This window comes from Pogoniulus pusillus, chromosome 5 (assembly GCF_015220805.1).
Source record: "Pogoniulus pusillus isolate bPogPus1 chromosome 5, bPogPus1.pri, whole genome shotgun sequence".
NCBI classification, from domain to species: Eukaryota; Metazoa; Chordata; class Aves; order Piciformes; family Lybiidae; genus Pogoniulus; species Pogoniulus pusillus.
In genome coordinates this window covers 17966732-17986339 of record NC_087268.1, presented here as the reverse complement: position 1 = coordinate 17986339, position 19608 = coordinate 17966732, and the positions used below count along the sequence as shown (strand labels likewise).

Sequence of the window (19608 nt, the reverse complement as noted above, 5' to 3'; positions counted from 1 at the left end):
TAGACTTTGTGCTGACACCCTCAAGTAGGATACTGCTAGCATTGGGCATGTTGTCAAATATGTGTGTGGTCACAGTGCCCTGGGAAATGCAGCTCTGGTCCAGACTTTCGTCTCACAAACATCCTTTCTTTTTCTTTTTAACTAACTAGCTTGAGGGCAGCCTGTTTTCTGGCTTTCTGAGCTGCCCATCAACACCTTTGCTGGGCTGAGCTGCAGGACACATACTGTGTGCCTCCTCAGAGAAAAGGGGGTGGGGAGCTCCTGGTGAAGGGATTGTTCCAGTGGGTGCCAGTTGGGGACAGAGTAACACAAGACCTGTGGAAGGGTGCAGCTGGGGGGCAATTTCTGACATCACATTTCCTTTCAGAATAGGTAATATGGAACACTCTACAGCCCACTGTGCCATCCTAATAGTGATGATGTCCTGGGAGGTAGGTTTCAGCAGAGGGCTGAACTGGGAATCAGTTATGGTTCAATTCCCCGCATGCTGGGTTTATCTCCATCCTATCTTTGATGGTTGCAAGCCAAACCTTCCATGTTGGACTTAAAAGGTAATTTGTGGGGGATTTTTTTCAGAGTCTGTAGATGTCCTGAAGCAGTGTAGCCTTAGGGAAGAGAAATTGCAAAGCTCTCCTTACCTGTCTATTTATGGTACACCTGGTGTCAGGCGTGCCTGCTTGTTTCACACTAATCTGCTCAACTTAGGCTGCTGCCAAATTTCTGCCCCATCACATCAGAATATTAGAAGATCCAAGGAACTGCTGCAGGAATTAGGTCAGGTTTGCAAAGTGTCTTGGTTCTAGTTTAAATTTCTTAGAGACTCAAAATATAGCTCACAGAGCCAATAATAGGATGCCTTCCTCTCTTCCTCCCACCCCTTTGGAAAGAAATGAATTAGATGTAGAGAGGAAAAGGGTAAAACACCCAAATAAATATTCTTACTTTGATTTGGAAGTTAAAAGAAAAAACTTTAACAATAAATAAAAGGTATTTAAGGCAAGGGAGTTACAAAGAGGTATAGGGAAGGAAAACAAGATACAAAAAATATCTATACAACCTGATTGATGGCAATGGATGGACATAGAATCAGGAAGGGCTCTTCCACCATGTGGAAGGATGGCCACGTGGTAAAACAGGAGCAGCAGGAACAAGGGTGGTGCTAGCAGGCAGAGAGGTGAAAGAGAGAAAGAAACAGGTAGTTCCTGTGTTTTTTTTTATAGGTGCCCTAGACAGGAAGTGGGGGAATGGGCTAACCACTACATCTGGGGTCAGCTTCAGATCCACCCCTTGTCCTGGAAGGCTGATAGGCCTATTAGATGTCCTGGCTCTCACCCTTCTGCTGATGGTGGAAGCAAGGGTGGGAGGAAAACAAAGGCTTGGGCCATTATGTCCACTCCCAAAGTGATAAACAGGTAGCTGCAGGTGTTTAGGCACTTGTTGGTGTCTTGCCCAAATAAAGGTGAGCAAGCCCTGGTTTCACCTCGTATGGTCAGCTTTGCAAATGGCATTCTGATTGGTGAATCTCTGTGGCCAAAGGAGCCTTTGCACTCAGGCAAATAGTACACATGGAGTTAAGTTGCAAGCAGTTGAGCTGTTTCTGCCTGTCTGCCTCTGCCTCGTGCTTCAGACCAGCTTAGCCCTGATGTTTTGGGCTTGAACTACCTGGAAACCGAAGTGACTCAAGTTTCCCAGGAGAAGGCATTTAAGTGCCTCATGACATGGCAAGAAGTGCCACTGACATGGTGCTCTCTGCACATCTGCAAGAGATCCTGCCTGCACCTCTGCAAACCTGCATGCCAAGAGGAACTAGGATCAGGTCAGAGATCTTCTACCTCTTTCCCAGCACCTTGGGAAGATCTAGAAGTCTCTCAGAGGCCAAGCAGTTCCAACACTGCCACAAAGGAGCCAGGAACTACCTTGAAATTTCTACTCCAGGCAGTGAGCAGCACAGACATTCCCTAGGGCTCTAGGCTGCCTATTTATAAGTGTGGCAAAACCATTTTGTGGCTAAGGTTTTTCCAGTTCTTCTGATTCTCCTAAATGAATGAATTGCCCAGAAGCATCCTTGTGAAGATTTTCCTGACCGAATTAGAACACAAATTTAACTAATTTGTATATAGCTGTGAGTGGGGCTTTCTGGAAATAAAAATAACTACATATTCTGTAATTCCTGCTTTGATAATTGCCCCAACTAAAGCACCCCCCAAGAAGGTTAACCCTTTACACAGAGAGGAACAAGTACTTTGCTTGTTAGTTGTAAATTGGCACAGGTAGATGAAAGACTGGAGGTGACAGGCTGTGTACCCTCCACTGAATATGAGATCTGCCCTCCTTGGACCTCTTCTCTAAGCCACATTGCTCTCCTGCCCAGAAGTGTGTTTGAGTAATGGGATGAAATGCACAAGATAATTGCCTTCTCTGTGTCACCACTGCACGGGAGTTGTTTTCCTCATCTTCCCTGAGCTGCTTTGCTGCCTAGCCCTCTTTTTTGTTGTTTCAGTGCAGTGCTTCTGTCATGGGGACGGGAGGGAGAAGAGATGTCTGAGAGTTAGGAGAGTGGCTTCTCTTAGCTTTCTGCATCACTAACTTAGGACTTCATGTCTTCAAATCTTTCTACATTGAGAAGACATTGCCAAGACAACAGTTGAATGAGATGCTAGGTTTTGTGGCTGGATGTTGAGTTGGTTTAGAAATTGTGCAGGCAACACTGTTTACAGGTGGCACTTTAGTGTCTTCAGAGACCCATTCTAATTATTCCTGTGTCAGACCATGTCAGGGAACAGGAAAAAGTGATGTGGATGGTAAGATGCAGAAAGGACTGACTGAAATACACAGCTGCAAAGCGTGTGTCTTCCAGTCTGCATGGAGGGAGTGAGTTGTGGATTGTACTGGTCATAGCCTAAAACTCCCCGCCCCCAGCTTTTGCTTCTGCCTTCCCTGAGGTGTGGGAAGCTGTGAGTGTCTTGCAATGCTGGACTTTATTTTGATGCCCTTTAGTTTGGTCTTATCTGTGTACTACTCAAGTTTGTATAATTGCCTCCTGGAGGAGCTTCCATTGTTACATCTCTAGAACACTTTGATTTTCTAGCACATCAGCTGGGGCAAAATTCAAAGCCTTGGTTTTACAGTAAACAGCACAGAGCATTATAGATTCCTAGAATAATTTTGGTAAGAAAAAGTCTTCAAGATCATTGAGTCAAACCATCAATCCAACACTACTGTGGCCACTAAACCACGTCCCAAAGTGCCACATTGACACATATTTAGAACATCACCAGGGCTGGCAGCTCCAGCACTTCCCTGGGGAGCCTATAATTATGCTTAGCCATTCTTTCAGTAAAGAAATCTTTCCTAATATCCAATCTAAACGTGTCCTGGAGAAAGGACCAACATCCACCTCATAACAACCTCCTTTGAGGTAGTTGTAGAGAGTGAGAAGGCCTCCCCTCAGCCTCCTCTTCTTCAAACAAAACAATCCCAGTTCCCTTAGCTGCTCCTTACAGGATTATGTGAGAACTCAGGTACATTTTCAGATTTCCACAAACTGATGCCAACAAAGGAAAAAAAATTGCAGTCACTGCTGATAGCAAAAAAGCTTTTCACTTGTGTCAGTAGTAGCAGGACAGCAGGTAGTAAGTTCAGAGGGCTGGAGCACTTCTCCTTTGAGAACAGAAGAGTTGTAGTTGTCGGGGACTCCATCTTGAGGGGGACAGAGGGACCCATTTGTCGTCCCGACCCATCTCACAGGGAGGTCTGCTCCCTTCCTGGTGCCCGGGTTAGGGACATCACCAGGAGAATCCCTAACCTAATCCAGTCCTCTGATTATTACCCCTTGTTGGTAATACAGGCTGGCAGTGACGAAATTGAAAAGAAGGGGACCAGGGCAATTAAAAAGGAATTTAAAGCCCTGGGGAAATTGATAGATGGGGCAGGAGCGCAGGTGGTGTTCTGCTCAGTTCCCTCTGTGGCAAGGGAGTTCACAGAGAGGAATAGCAGAACCTACGATATCAACAAATGGCTGAAGGGATGGTGCCAGCGGCGGCGTTTTGGGTTCTTTGACCATGGGGGAACTTTTACTGCATCGGACCTGCTGGCTTGTGATGGGGTGCAGTTATCTAGGAAGGGCAGGAGAGTCCTGGCAATGGAGTTGGCAGGGCTCATTAGGCGGGCTTTAAACTAAGTCTGAAGGGGGTGGGTGAGGAAATTACTCTCTCTGAGAAGGAGAGAGATGGAAGGAAACTAAGGACAATTGAATCGAGAGCCCAGCTGAAGTGTATCTACACCAATGCACGCAGCTTGGGTAACAAACAGGAGGAATTGGAAGTCCTGGTCCACCAGGGTGACTACGATGTAGTTGCCATTTCAGAAACTTGGTGGGACAACAGGCATGACTGGGCTGTTATACTGGGGGGATATAACCTTTTCAGGAGAGATAGGCAAGGGAGAAGAGGAGGAGGGGTGGCCCTGTATATTAGGGAGTCACTCCATGCCATTGAGCTTGAAGTGAGGGATGAAGGGGTAGAGACCTTGTGGATTAAAATCAGAGGGAAGACTAATAAATCTGACATCCTGGTTGGAGTCTGTTACAGACCACCCAACCAGGATGAGGAAACAGATGAGATATTTTACAAACAGTTGGAGGCTGTCTCAAGATCTTCAGATCTTGTCCTTGTGGGTGACTTTAACCTGCCAGATATCTGCTGGGAACTTAATTCAGCAGAGAGGAGGCAGTCCAGGAGATTTCTGGAGTGCATGGAGGACAGCTTCATGACCCAACTGTTAAGCGAGCCTACTAGGGGTCAAGCTCAGCTTGACCTGCTGCTCTCCAACAGAGAAGGGCTGGTAGGAGATGTGACAGTGGGAGGCTGCCTGGGGTGTAGTGATCACGAGTTAGTGGAATTTTCAATATACAGGGAGGTAGGGAGGCACTTCAACAAAACCTACACCTTGGACTTTCGGAGGGCAAACTTCAATTTGCTCAAGGAACTTATTTCCAATGTCCCCTGGGCAGCAGTCCTTGAGAACAAAGGGGTCCAGGATGGTTGGACCTACTTTAAACAGGAGCTCTTGAAGGCACAGGAACTGACAGTTCCCATGTGCCGAAAGATGAGCCGCAGGGGGAGGTGACCAGCCTGGATGAGCAAAGAGCTCCTGAAGGAAGTGGGGGAGAAAAAGAGGGTGTATCGCCTCTGGAAGGAGGGGAAGGCTTCTCCTGATGTGTTTAAGGAGGTAGCCAGACTATGCAGGAGAAAAATTAGAGAGGCTAAGGCTCAGCTAGAACTTAGGCTGGCCACTTCCGTGAAAGTTAACAAAAAACACTTTTATAAATTTATCAACGCTAAAAGGAAGGGCAAGAAGAGCCTCCACTCCTTACTGGACCAGGAGGGGAACACTATAACTGATGATGAAGCAAAGGCAGAGGTCCTGAATGCCTTCTTCGCCTCAGTTTTCAACAGTAAGGAGGGAGGAGTTCAGGGCAAGTGGCCTCTTGAACTGGGGGATGGGGTCGGGGAGCGGTGTGTTCCCCTGGAAATTCATGAAGAATTAGTTCAGGACCTGCTGAGTCATCTGGACACCCACAAGTCCATGGGACCAGATGGGATCCATCCCAGGGTGCTGAGAGAGCTGGCAGCTGAGCTGGCCAAGCTGCTCTCCATCATTTTCCAGCAGTCCTGGCTCACCGGAGAGGTCCCAGGAGACTGGAAAATGGCCAACGTGGTCCCCATCCACAAGAAGGGTCAGATGGAGGAACCTGGGAACTACAGACCCGTCAGCCTGACCTCAGTGCCAGGGAAACTGATGGAGCAGGTTCTCTTGGGGCCAATAACTGCGCACCTGAGGGATGGCAAAGAGCTCAGGTCCAGCCAGCATGGGTTTAGGAAGGGCAGATCCTGCCTTTCTAACCTGATCTCCTTCTATGATCAGGTGACCCGCTTGGTGGATGTGGGGAGGCCTGTGGATGTGGTCTATCTGGACTTCAGCAAGGCCTTTGACACTGTCCCCCACAGCAAACTGCTGGCTAAGCTGTCAGCCCGCGGCTTGGATGGCAACACTCTATGCTGGGTTAGGAACTGGCTGGAGGGCCGGACCCAGAGAGTGGTGGTGAATGGTGCCACATCCAGCTGGCGGCCAGTCACTAGTGGTGTCCCTCAGGGATCTGTCCTGGGCCCCATCCTCTTTAACATCTTCATTGATGATCTGGATGAGGGCATCGAGTCAGTCATCAGCCAGTTTGCAGATGACACTAAGCTGGGGGCAGATGTGACTGAGTTGGAGGGCAGAAGGGCTCTGCAGCGGGACCTTGACCGCCTGGACAGATGGGCAGAGGCCAATGGAATGGGGTTCAATAGCTCGAAGTGCAGGGTGCTGCACTTTGGCCACAACAACCCCATGCAGAGATACAGGCTGGGGTCGGAGTGGCTGGAGAGCAGCCAGACAGAGAGGGATCTGGGGGTACTGATTGATACCCGCCTGAACATGAGCCAGCAGTGTGCCCAGGTGGCCAAGAGAGCCAGTGGCATCCTGGCCTGCATCAGGAATGGTGTGGTCAGCAGGAGCAGGGAGGTCATTCTGCCCCTGTACTCTGCACTGGTTAGACCACACCTCGAGTACTGCGTTCAGTTCTGGGCCCCCCAATTTAGGAAGGACACTGAGATGCTCGAGCGTGTCCAGAGAAGGGCGACGAGGCTGGTGAGAGGCCTCGAGCACAAGCCCTACGAGGAGAGGCTGAGGGAGCTGGGATTGTTTAGCCTGGAGAAGAGGAGGCTCAGGGGTGACCTTATTGCTGTCTACAACTACCTGAAGGGTGGTTGTGGCCAGGGGGAGCTTGCTCTCTTCTCTCAGGTGGCCAGCTCCAGAACGAGAGGACACAGCCTCAGGCTGCGCCAGGGGAAATTTCGGCTCGAGGTGAGGAGAAAGTTCTTCACTGAGAGAGTCATTGGGCACTGGAATGGGCTGCCTGGGGAGGTGGTGGAGTCGTCGTCCCTGGGGCAGTTCAAGGCAAGGTTGGATGTGGCACTTGGTGCCATGGTCTAGCCTTGGGCACTGTGGTAAAGGGTTGGACTTGATGATCTGTGAGGTCTCTTCCAACCTTGGTGATACTGTGATACTGTGACTAAAAGAGTTGGGGCTGTTCAGTCTGCAGAAGAGGAGGCTCCCAGGTGACCTTCTTGTGGCCTTGCAGTATCTGAAGGGGGGCTACAGAATAGCTGGGAAGGGACTTTTTAGGCTATCGGGGAGTGACAGGACTAGGGGGAATGGAGCAAAGCTGGAGGTGGGGAAATTCAGACTGGATGTGAGGAGGAAGTTGTTGAGCATGAGAGTGGTGTGAGGCTGGAATGGGTTGCCCAGGGAGGTGGTTGAGGCCCCATGCCTGGAGGTGTTTAAGGCCAGGCTGGATGTGGGCGGCCTGCTGTAGGGTAGGGTGTCCCTAGGCATGGCAGGGGGGTTGGAACTAGATGATGCTTGTGGTCCTTTCCAACCCTGACTGATTCTATGATTCTCCAGTGCATCACAAGTTGCTGAGAAAAGAACTTCTGAGATATCCAAGAGGAGATTTTGTGTGAAAGGATGTGCAGAAAGCAGAAGAAATCTGAGATGCATGACAACTCCTCACCTTGTAGGGAAGAGGGTGATCTTGCTCCTCATTTCCCAGCGCATGTATAATAGCCGAAATCCCTGCTGCTCCCTTTGAGCAGTTAGGCACTGTGGATGTGCAGCTGCTTGCGCAGCTCTTCTTTGCAGGTGGAAAGCTGTTCTTCTTCACAGAGGTGTTTTATTGCTGAACTATTAGTAGTTTCCGCTTTTACAGGCTGGTTGGAAAAGGCTCTATTTCCACCAAGTGGCACCAGGCAAGCTGTGGATCAGCAGGGGTTGGAGGAGGCAGCAACCAAGGGAGAGCTTCAGTGAGCCGCACCCTTGCGAAGCCAAGGACCAATGAGGACGGTTACAGCTAGTGATGAGAAACAGCGCTTCCTGATGCCTAATTTTAGCTCTCCACCTTGAGGTCCTACATTGCCAGTTGCCATGGTGATGCTGCCTCCGGCTTTCTCACCTCTGGGTGCCTTGGAAATGTCTCTTTTCCTCCTTTCTCTCCGAGAAGCAACAGCTGAGGCAAAAACAGTGAATGTGGCTTACAGTGCTGTTAGCTCAGGTCTTCTGCATAGCGTTTGCCCATTCATATGCAAGAAACTCTTCATGCGTGTGGCTACACTTCCCAGACCCCTGAAAGCAGTGTGCATTCCCATCCTCGTTTGGCAGCCAGGCTGATCCATGCATACATGATGCTGCCTGGCTACCCTGAGTTTCTGACAGCTTTCTCCATAGTGTTTGCCTGAGAAGATACCTAGGGAGGTTGTGCTCCTGGTGAATGCTATGGGTTGAAATCAGGAGTGCTCCTGTGCTGTGACAGATGTGCTGGAGTCCAGGCACTTCTGACCTGGCTTTGTGCTCCCTGCTTTCGCACCTTCCCAATTCACAGCATAGTAGGGGTTGGAAGTGACTTCTTAAGGTCATCTCATCCAACCCTCCTCTTAACATGTCCAAGTGGGTTTGGAATGCCTCCAGAGAAGGTGACTTAACAGTCTCTCTAGACAGCCTGTTCCAGTGCTCTGCCAACCTCAAAGTGAAGAATTTTTTCCTTGTATTTAAGTGGAACTTCCTGTGTGCCAGTTTGCATCCATGGTTCCTTGTCCTGTCACTTGCCACCACTGAGAAGAATCTGACTCCATCATTATGACACTTGCTGTTTAGATATTAACAATTATTAAAGAGACCTCCCCCTCAGTCCCCTCTTCTCCAGGCTAAACAGCCCTAGCTCTCTCAACCTTTCCTTGTAAGGTAGATGTTTTAGTCCCTTAATCATCTTAGTGGGTCTCTGGGCAGCAGAGGAGTAAGTGAAAGCATTGGCCAAGCAGAGAGATCTTAGGCATCTTACTTGAGACAGAAGGAAGGAACTGCCGTGTCACGGCTTGCAGTGTAAATGCCACTGTGCAGCAATTAATAACAACTCTCTGCCCTTTCCTTTCTGCCTACTGGAGCTTGTTTTACACAGGGATGAGTGACGCTTTTCAAGTTCACAGTGACAGAAAAGGCAGTGGCAGCTAATAGGGAGAAAGCAATGTAAAAACTATGATTGCAGCTCCCAGATCCTGATGAGAATTTAAGGACAATGACATTGAAACACCATGGAGACTTTTGTATGTGTGACCTTGCAGGGCCCTTTAGCCTGGCAAGAGGCTGTTCAGACCATGTCAACCTGCCAGCATTCCCTCTCCAGGTCCCAGTAGGAGAGCTGCACAATGGCTCCTGGGCTTCAGCTGTACAAGAAGAGAGCTGTGGCCAAACCATCTGTGTCACAAGCCTGGTTTCCAGCAAGCTGTTGAGGGTGAAGAAGTCTTGCAACACTAGCTCGCTTCCTGCAGACACCTGCTAAGACTGGCTGCAGTTGTAGCAGTGCCTTAAGCCTCAGACTAGAGGCAAGAGCCAGGTTTGGCATCAGTGGCTATGGCTTAGGAGCTTGCTGCTGGCACGGGTGAAAGGAGGCAGATTAGTGCCATCTATTGCCAGGCACCTGTATTACAGACGTTGGTGGATGGGGAGTGGTGATGATGGTTACAACCTATAACTACCTTTTTGTTTTTCCCCTGGTCTTTGGCTCCTTGAGGGGATGACCAGGTTCTCTGGAACTTTTAATGGATGGATCAGCACTTAGAATCATAGAATTGTTTCAGTTGGAAAAGGCACCTAAGTCCAGCCAGGGGACAGGCTATGGATGCAGTCTACCTGAACTGAAGCAAGGCCTTTGACACCATCTGCCACAACAAGCTCTTGGCAAAGCTGGCAGCTTGTGGCTTGGAGAGATTCACTCTGATATGGATTAAGAACTGGCTGGAGGGCTGGGCCCAGAAAGTGGTGGTGAATGATGCCACATCCAGTTGGCAGCTGTCACTAGTGGTGTGCCCGAAAGGATCATGCTGGACCCAGTCCTGTTCAATATCTTTATTGATGATCTGGATGAGGGGATTGAGTCCAGCGTCAGTAAGTTTGCAGATGATACCAAGCTAGGAGCAGGTGTAGATCTGTTGGAGGGTAGGAGAGCCCTGCAGAGGGACCTTGCCAGGCTGGATGGGTGGGCAGAGGCTCATGGGATGAGGTTTAACAAGGCTAAGTGCAAGGTCTTACACTTTGGCCACAACAACCCCACGCAGTGCTACAGGCTGGGGACAGTGTGGTTGAGAGCAGCCAGGCAGAAAGGGACCTGGGGATGCTGGCAGATAGTAGCTGAAGATGAGCCAGTAGTGTGCCCAGGTGGCCAGGAGAGCCAATGGCATCCTGGCCTGGATCAGGAACAGTGTGGCCAGTAGGACAAGGGAGGTTATTGTTGCCCTGTACTCAGCACTGGTCAGGCCACACCTTGAGTGCTGTGTCCAGTTCTGGGATCCTCAATTCAAGAGAGGTGTTGAGATACTGGAACGTGTCCAGAGAAGGGCAACAAAGCTGGTGAGGGGCCTGGAACACAAACTCTATGAGGAGAGGCTGAGGGAGCTGGGGGTGTGCAGCCTGCAGAAGAGGAGGCTCAGGGGTGACCTCATTGCTGTCTACAACTACCTGAAGGGAGCCAGGTGGGGGTTGGTCTCTTCTGCCAGGCAACCAGCAAGAGAACAAGGGGACACAGTCTCAAGTTGTGCCAGGGGAGGTCTAGGCTGGATGTTAGGAGGAAGTTGTTGCCAGAGAGAGTGATTGGCTGCCCAGGGAGGTGGTGGAGTCACTGTCCCTGGAGGTGTTCAAGCCTGTCTGAGGCACTTAGTGCCATGGTCTAGTTGATTGGCTAGGGCTCAGTGCTATGTTGGACTGGATGATCTTGGAGGTCTCTTCCAACCTGGTTGATTCTATGTTTCTAAATAGTGGCTTTATTGAAAACAGGATGAACCTGTGGAAATCTTCCTTGCTAGGTGTCACCAGTTTGAGAACAAGTGGGACCGAAAAAGAGGATATGAGAGCTAGCTTAACAACAAGATCACTTGTGATGACTTTGGCTAGGAGGAAATTATTGTGCTGCAAGGCATAAGTCAACTGCTGGCTCTCAGAAATCAGGAAATGTTTTCTGTGCCAGGTTATTGTATAATTACCTGTAACAGCAGTTATTCTTTTGAGGTGTTTTCTTGGCCGGTGGAGGCAATGGATCATATAGTTTTGTGAAGGTGTTCTGGTTTGTTTGGTTGCTTTTGCCAGGGACATTATCTGGTGCCTCATGGTCATTTCTTTTACCTGTTTGGTGTCACACCTTTCTCCAGGGTTGTTTACCTTCTTAAATATTTCAAGCAAAGACACTTCTGCTCCTTACCCTCCAAGAAAAGAATTTTGAGGACAGCAGTCCTTGACATGAGCAAATATTCTTGCCCTTCATGCTAGGCTTTCTTTTGCTTATGTTTGCTCCAGCTCTCCTTGGTGATTGAGAATTACCTCAAGGAAGCTCTCTGTTGCTGGGGCTATAGCCCTAGCTCTTGTGTCTGCTCCTTGTTATTCTCTGAGCTGTCTGTCTATTGCAGTCATGTCTCTCTTGTTCTGTAACCTGTGCCTTACTATCTTGGTCCTCTTTGATCCAGTCTACAAGGTAAATGTGTTCCTTTTTACAGCCGTGTTGCTGCTTTCTGGGTAACTTGAATGTATTTTGTGTCTCTTACTTTGTGTCTTGCAGGAAGAGCCACGGAGCAAATCCAAGATCTGTGCCAATGTTTTCTGTGGAGCTGGGCGCGAGTGTGCAATGACTGAGAAGGGAGAGCCAACCTGTCTCTGCATTGAGGTACGGGGTGGGCAGCACAGGTTCTCGGGGTGCAGGTGTCACCACCATCGCCTTCTAGCTGGGTTCATTTGCTGAAGGATCCCATGATGGATTGAAGTTACAGCTGATTTTGGAATAGCTGCTGATTCACAATGGCTCTTCAAATAGAGAGGCCTTTCCTAGTGTGGTGTGTGGGAACAGTCCTGTAGGGTAGAGCTGGCCCTGGAACTTGCAGCTGTGCTGCTTGCTTAACTGCCTTCTGTCTTCATATGCCCAGGAGACTTGGCTGGAGGCCTTTTGTTGGGAAAGCCCAGTAGGGTATTGTTACACAGCTGGCTTTGGAGGACATTCTAGGGAAAGAGCTCCAAGGCAGTCTGCCCTCACTAGTGTCTTATTTGAGGAGGTTTACAAGCACTATATTAAAAATCAGCTTTTGTAAAATGGAAATAATTGTGGTAGAGTGCTGGGAGGATGAATAGCTTCATCCAGCAGGGAGTCAGTGCTGATTAGAAGAGGTTTTTCCAGATGTTGAGACACAGTGCCCCCCTGCTCCATTCTGCATTCCTGCCTACCTCCTGGGATTGCTCCTGTGGCTCTTTGTTTCCACTTCTCTCAGAGCCTGCAGCTCTGATGCAGCCAGGCTGGGCACTGGAGAGTGAAATGCACCATTAGCAGGAGTAGGGTCTTATCATGCTGGGCAGGCTCGGCCAGACTGATAGGGACAGAAGAAAGAAACTCACCGCCTGAACAGTAGCGCTGGTGAACTCTCCCTCTCACTCATGACTGATAGCTTCTGCATTTGGTTGCAGAAAAATGAGCAGAGTCTATAGGGAGATGCACTAGAGATGAGCAAGCAGAGATGCATAGAACAGATTGACAGAAAGACCTCCAGGCAGGCACTCAGAGAAGCAGTTGCAGGATTACTCTCACTGTTTATGCTGGGCTCTGCTTTCAGGAAGTGTCCTGCTGTTGGTGGTCACTGAGGCTGGGATAAAATGTAGCCTTTGAACCCACATCCACAGACTTTCCTCTGCAGTTTTTTCTGGGATGGTGATGGGTGGGTTAAACCTGTTTCAAGCACTTCTTGGGCCAAGGGGACTGTGCCAAGAGCCTTTGTTGAGTTGGTGGCTAATGCTAGGACTCACCTGTCTCTGTCCAGCTGTCCTGAAGGGACAAGTAAAATGGTGTCTTCTCTGGCTCTGTCACAGAAATGCAAACCTCACAAGAGGCCTGTGTGTGGCAGCAATGGCAAGACGTACCTGAACCACTGTGAGTTGCACCGTGACGCCTGCCTCACTGGCTCCAAGATCCAGGTGGATTACGATGGTCACTGTAAAGGTAACTACAGTGATGAGGGCCAGCTGCACTCATAAGAGGAAAGAGAATCAGAAGCCAAGCAGAGGCCTCACCAGCCAGGACTCAGCCCCACAGTTGCTGAGTGCAGTGAACAGGGCAAGCCTGAGAAAGATAACCAGGTTCAACCAAGAGTCCCAAGTTGCCAGGCATGTTTGTGAAAGAGGCGTGAACTGAAGCCATGAAATCAAGCGTGGTGATGGTAACCAGAATCAGGCACAGGGTAGTAATTGCCAGACAAGTCTGGACAAATGCAGTCTATAGCAGATATGAGATCATGGTGGGAAGAGTCACCAGTTCAGGGCCTAGATCAACAGTCTTTGGCAGGTATGGGAATGGTTTCAACAGGGATGGAGGCAGACATAACTACAGAATAATCCCAGGCAAGGACTAAGGGTCAAGACATTTGTTGAAATGAAGCCATTGGGCTCATAGGTAAGGAGTGCAGATAGACACCCTAGGTGAGGTTGGCAGGGTCATCAAAGCCCTCATTAGTACTCAGAAATGTAACACTTTGGCCATGATGGGATCTTGGAGCTATTATTTCTCAGGGTTTCTGGGAGGGGGACATTCAGGAGAGCAGGGCTTCTTACTCCTGCCTGCCTCTCTCTGAGCTTGTGTATTCAGCCAGGCAGGTGTCTCAGTCTTCCTGCTGAGCAAAGGTCAGACTCTCTGGATAGACCCCCCAAAGCCCACACTGCCATCTAAGTTCATTTTGCCTCAGCAGTGGGGCTGTTTAACTTAGCCCACACCAGCCACATAGTAAAAAAAAGTGTTTCTTTACATTCAGACAGAATTTCATGAACTTAAGTATGTGCTTCTTGCCCTGTTACTGAACACCATGGAGAAGAGCCTGGCTTAGTCTTACTCATTCCTTTATAAACATCAATGAGATTGCCCCTGAGCCTTTTCCAAGCTAAACAGTCTTCAGTCTACAATGTGGTTGACAGATGTTCCAGTCCCTTAATCATATGGCACTCATGTTTCCAAAGACTTTCAGGTTACTCTAGTTTTGCCCAAGCAGCACCCAGGGTGGGAAGAAGTTTGTATTGCTTCATGCTGCATCAAAAATGTTGTCTTCTATCTTTTATTAACAGAGAAGAAGTCTGAGAATCCAGCTGCAAGTCCAGGTGAGAAGCCATCTTCTTGCATGGCTGGAGACTCTCTGCATTTGGGAAATGGGATGGGGAGGAAGGTCTGCTGGAGGACATGTACAGCTCTGTGTAAAAGTCATGCCTCTGCTCTGGATGTAGCAAAGTCTCATTTGATAAATCAGCTGAAATATGATTGCCAATGTCTTTACACCTTAATTACCTTCAGAGTTCATACATCTTCACTGTGCTGGGGTACCAAGTTTGCCTCTCATGATGGTTTGGGTGTTACCACCCTGCCCACTCTTATGAAATCACCCAGACTAGACTCAGCGGAGCTGGAAATTAAGACTGAAGCTTTATATTTACAGCTTAGCACAATATACACCTTAGCAGGTATTTACAATCTATACAGCTATAGACAGAAATAGACAAGTTAAAAAGTAATACAGAAACACAACAGCCCTCCTGGAAACCAGAGTCCCCAGGAGGGGCTCCCAACCACCCTTCCACCTCCTTTCCACCCCTCCACCTTATCCCAGACTTTGCCTTACATTCAAGGTGAGTTTGGAAGGTTGACATGGGGGGTTAGAAAGTAGAGGGATTAGTTATCGAGACAGCAGGTTAGGGAGAAAAGTGAAGGTAGCCAGAGAGCAACTCTGTTATCTATGTTTGTGTTCTTGATTTTATACATCTCAGCAAGCCTATGAGTGCAGTAGACACCACCGCTGTTTCCTTTTCACGGCCTATCATCTAATTCTTCTCACCAAATTATTCCAGCTAGCTTCAAACTAGCACACCTCGAGACACAGGCTGTGTTTGTCACACAGACTGAGGGGAAGAGACACTCTTTGGTATAGTTCACTGAGGAATCTAAGATGTAATAACTGGAGCTATGTCCCTAACTAGCCCTAACTGGAGCTATGCCCTAAAAGAGCATTCTTTTGAAAGGAGGATGCTTCAGGAGCGATTAACCAGTGGGTGCAGAGGCAGAGAGACGGCACTGGGTCATGAATGGGACATTGTCTGGGGAGTCAGGAGTTGTAGCTCAACCAGCTCTCCCATCAGCCAACAAGTCTTTTTGATTTCCTCTGCCTGGTTTCTGCCCTTATGCAGTGCCTTGTATAGTTAGCCCATGAACTTGGGGGCCATGGCTTGTGCTTTATCAGGGGGTCCTTTTTTGCATCTATGGCCTCTCACTGCTGAAGCTGTACAATTAGCAGCTGCAGCTTCCTAGAAACATGAGAGCAAACCCTTGTACAGCCTTAAGAGAAGGGACTGTGTTGGGGCATGGCCACCACCTTAAAGTAGTTTTAAGGAAGTTCATATTAAATATGCAGAATCACTTCAGGTTTTTCTTTCATCTGTCCATCCAGTTGTGATTGTAGTCACTGGGTTTGGAAGGTCATTAGTGTGCACAAGTGACACTAAAATTCAAATCTTAGGGGTGGCAGCTTGCTCAGTCCAGTCTTTGCCCTTGCAGAGGATGGAGGTTATGGTACTTGAGGGTAGTCTGGGGATGCCAACATTGGAGCCAGTCAGTCACTTTTCTCCGTCTGTCACTTCAGGGCAAGAAGGGTCAACCCTGGGTTGCTATTCCACAGAATTTGAGAATGGGAAAGCAGAAGGGATTTGGCAGGAGTGTCATTTTCTGGCCTTGCCACACGGTGTCACCCACAGCCCATACACCTCTCAGTGCACAGCACCTCTGCCTGATTGTTTTCATCTGACTATGGCATATCTTCAAGGATGTAGTGGCCTGCAACCTGCCATCAGGGCTGGCTACCTGCTTTTTTTATTGCTATTTGTGTGCCTGTGGTTTCTCTGTCAACTTCATTTTTCTCACCCTTGTTTTTTTATTGTTACACCTTTTCCCATAACAGTTGTCTGCTACCAGTCAGACAGGGATGAGCTCCGTCGCCGAGTCATCCAGTGGCTGGAAGCTGAGATCATCCCAGATGGCTGGTTTTCCAAGGGCAGCAACTACAGTGAAGTTCTGGACAAGTATTTCAAGGCAAGCAGAGCAATGCCTGCCTCAAAGCAGGAGAGCATTCCTTGTCCAAAGCAGCTTCAGTGCGTGGTGAGCTTGTCAAGCTGTGGGACAGAAAGGCCTGGTGTGTCCTGCAGCGTGACATGCTACAGCAGCTGTTGGTGAAGCCATTGGCATGACTATGGGACAACCCATCCCAGGAGAAAAGGAGGAGGGCAGGTCAGGTTTGCCTGTGGCAATGGAGAGACGAACTGGTCTCAGGAGAGAGAAAATAGCCAGAGGTGAAAAGATGAAAGTTCTGGAAATGCAGATAGAGGGAGCAGGAAGCTGGAGCAGAGGCTGCTGAGCCTTTGTTCCAGACAGTCCCAAGGCCATGCTGATGGGGCATAGGGGACACTTGAGGGCTTCAAGCAGAATATGTGCTTGCAAGGAGTACAGCCCAGTTGTGGCCAAGAGCTGGCAATTACCAAACGCTCTGCAGAGAAAGGAGTTCTCTCCTCCCTACGAAGAGAGGCTGAGGGAGCTGGGATTGTTTAGCCTGGAGAAGAGGAGGCTCAGGGGTGACCTTATTGCTGTCTACAACTACCTGAGGGGTGGTTGTGGCCAGGAGGAGGTTGCTCTCTTCTCTCAGGTGGCCAGCACCAGAACGAGAGGACACAGCCTCCAGCTACACCAGGGGAGATTTAGGCTCGAGGTGAGGAGAAAGTTCTTCACTGAGAGAGTCATTGGACACTGGAATGGGCTGCCTGGGGAGGTGGTGGAGTCGCTGTCCCTGGAGCTGTTCAAGGCAGGATTGGACGTGGCACTTGGTGCCATGGTCTAGCCTTGAGCTCTGTGGTAAAGGGTTGGACTTGATGATCTGTGAGGTCTCTTCCAATCCTGATAATACTGTGATACTGTGAAAGCAGAGCCACCCGTGAGTCTCAAGCCCTGCAATAAACCTGTTCTTCCCTTCTCCCTGTCAGCCCACCCAGCTTCACCCCCTTTTGTAACCAGCATATCACAGCTTCTCCCATGCTTCTGCCACATGCACTCCTTCATCCCTCCCTCTCATGCACAGCTCCTGAGACAGACTTCAAATCATTCAAGATAGAGCTGGAAGAGTAGGTGGGTAAAGGGTGGAGTGTTTAAATCAGGGGTCCTCAAACTTTTTAAACAGGGGGCCTGTACACTGTCCCTCAGACAATGTTGGGGGCCAGACTATAGTTTGGAAAAAAATGAATGAATTCCTATGCACACTGCACATATTTTATTTGTAGTAGTGCACAAAAACCAGGAAAAAGAATGCAATGTTTAAAATGAAGAACAATTGTAAACAACAAAACCAAATAACATTTCAGTGTGAACTATGGGGCTGCGTTTGGCTAATGAGATGGTCGGTGTTAGGTTCCGTATTTGTCACTGCTAGTCGTAGCAAGTGATGCAAGTGTTCATCAGTTAGTCTGGATCTGATTGGAGATTTCACATGTTTCATTTGGGCAAAAGCCTGCTCACAGACATAGATGCTGCCAAAGATGGCTGCAATTTTGAGTGCATGGTTCTTGAGATTATGATATGTCTCTGAGGGGAGAGATGCATAGAAATTAGTAAGGCTGCTTGATTTGAATGCATCTTTCAGCGAGTCACAAGTCTGTAGTTTGGCCAATTCCATTTGGTAAATCAGATCAACAGTTTCAGTGTCAACAGCGAATGGGTTCCAGAAAAGCTTTATGTCCTGTTCATGGAGACAAAGCTCTTTAAATCTAATCTGATTTTTTTGCAACATTTTTAGTACATCCATACATGTTTTGTTTGGGAATGCAACTGCTGTTTTTTCTGCAGACAGGTTCTGAGTTGTGGGGAGATGGCAGAAGTTTTCCTCCTTTACTTGGTTAATGAACAGGTCTAATTTGACTTGAAATGCTTTCACATGTGAATATGTATCACAGATGAGCTTCCCCTTTCCTTGGAGTTGGACATTGAAATTGTTGAGTAGCTCTGTTGCATCTGTCAGAAACGCAAGGTGCCATTTCCATTCTGCATCTTTCAGCTCTGATATTTTGTTTTTAGAAAGCATAAAATCATAAACCTGTGGAAGTAAGTCATAAAATCGTTTCAAAACTCTCCCTCAACTTGGCCAACTGACTTCTGTGTGGTACAGAATATCTTCATAGGCAACATTTAGCTCAGGCAGAAATTCCTGAAACGGATTGTGGTTCAGTGCATGAGCTCTAATGAAGTTAACACAGGAATCCACAATTCTCACGACAGAGTCCAGCTTCAGTGATTTACAACACAGTGCTTGGTGGTGGACGATGCAGTGTGTGGCTATTGGATGTATATGGTTGTGTTTGTCCATCTCTTTGTTAATGTGTTCAACCACTCCTTTCATGGGCCCCACCATGCTAGGAGCACCATCAGTTGTCACACTGAATAGTTTACCCCAGTCCAGCTCCAAATCATTGATAGTTTGGCAAACTTTCTCATAGATATCCTCTCCTGGAGTTGTTCCTTTGATGCTTTTCAGTGTAGCAAGCTCCTCTGTGACTTTGAAAGAATTTGTCCCATGAATGAAAATCAGAAGTCGTGCAGAATCACGAACATCATTGCTTTTGTTGAGTGTCAATGAGAAATAGGAGGAGGAGGAGAAGGAGGACGGGGCGGTAGCGGCGCGGTTTGTAGCCGAGAGGCGCCCCATGGAGGGGGGCAGGTCGAGGACGAGGCGCTGGTTCCAGCCCATTCCCAGCGGGTGCCTGCGGGGTGCGGAAGCTGGCGCGCAGATTAAGTGGCAGGAAGTCATCTGTGGCTGCTTGGTTTCCCCCCCAGCCCCCCGCGGCGAGGGGGGCAGTTCTGTAAATACGGGCGGGCTGGATTGAGGACCCTGGGGGGCCGTATCCGGCCCGCGGGCCGTAGTTTGAGGACCCCGGTATAAATCATGAACTGTTGATGGCAAGAGATTTGTAGTGCCTGACAGGAGTTAGCACTGCAAGCAAATCTGCCATGGCAGTGGCACCCCTGGTGAGACAGAGGAGCTGGTCCCCAAGCTCCAGAGAGCTGCTTCTCCTTTGTAGCCATTAATATTGCTCCTTCTGTTGAAACCCATTTCTGGCCTACTGCCTGAGGCACCCCAGCATCCCCTGTCAGCACCAGAAAGATGCTCCTGTCCTGTGCGGCAAAGCTACTCAGTCCCTTCCCCTGCAAGCATCTCCAGAAGCCTTCACAGAAAGCCTCCCTAGACCATGGGCTTTGTCATGGGCCAGCCACAAGCTTTCTCAGCCACCATGGCCTGGTTGCCACCACCATCCCCATGCCTGTCCATGCCCTGCTGTCAAACTGTGGCCATAGATCAGAGACAGAGCCTCATGGGGAGACCATCTTGCTTTCTAAGACTGCCTGAAAGTAGGCTGGAGCAA

At 48.9% G+C, this 19608-nt stretch overlaps 1 protein-coding gene across 1 annotated transcript in view; it reads left to right on the top strand.

The window, feature by feature from the left end:
* Positions 1-19608, top strand: part of FSTL1 (follistatin like 1) — a 76005-nt gene that overhangs the window by 43565 nt on the left and 12832 nt on the right. The window contains exons 3-6 of the mRNA XM_064143376.1: positions 11699-11803; positions 12991-13120; positions 14233-14265; positions 16110-16240. Of these exons, the coding sequence (XP_063999446.1) occupies positions 11699-11803; positions 12991-13120; positions 14233-14265; positions 16110-16240 (399 nt within the window). The remainder of the gene's footprint in view (positions 1-11698; positions 11804-12990; positions 13121-14232; positions 14266-16109; positions 16241-19608) is intronic.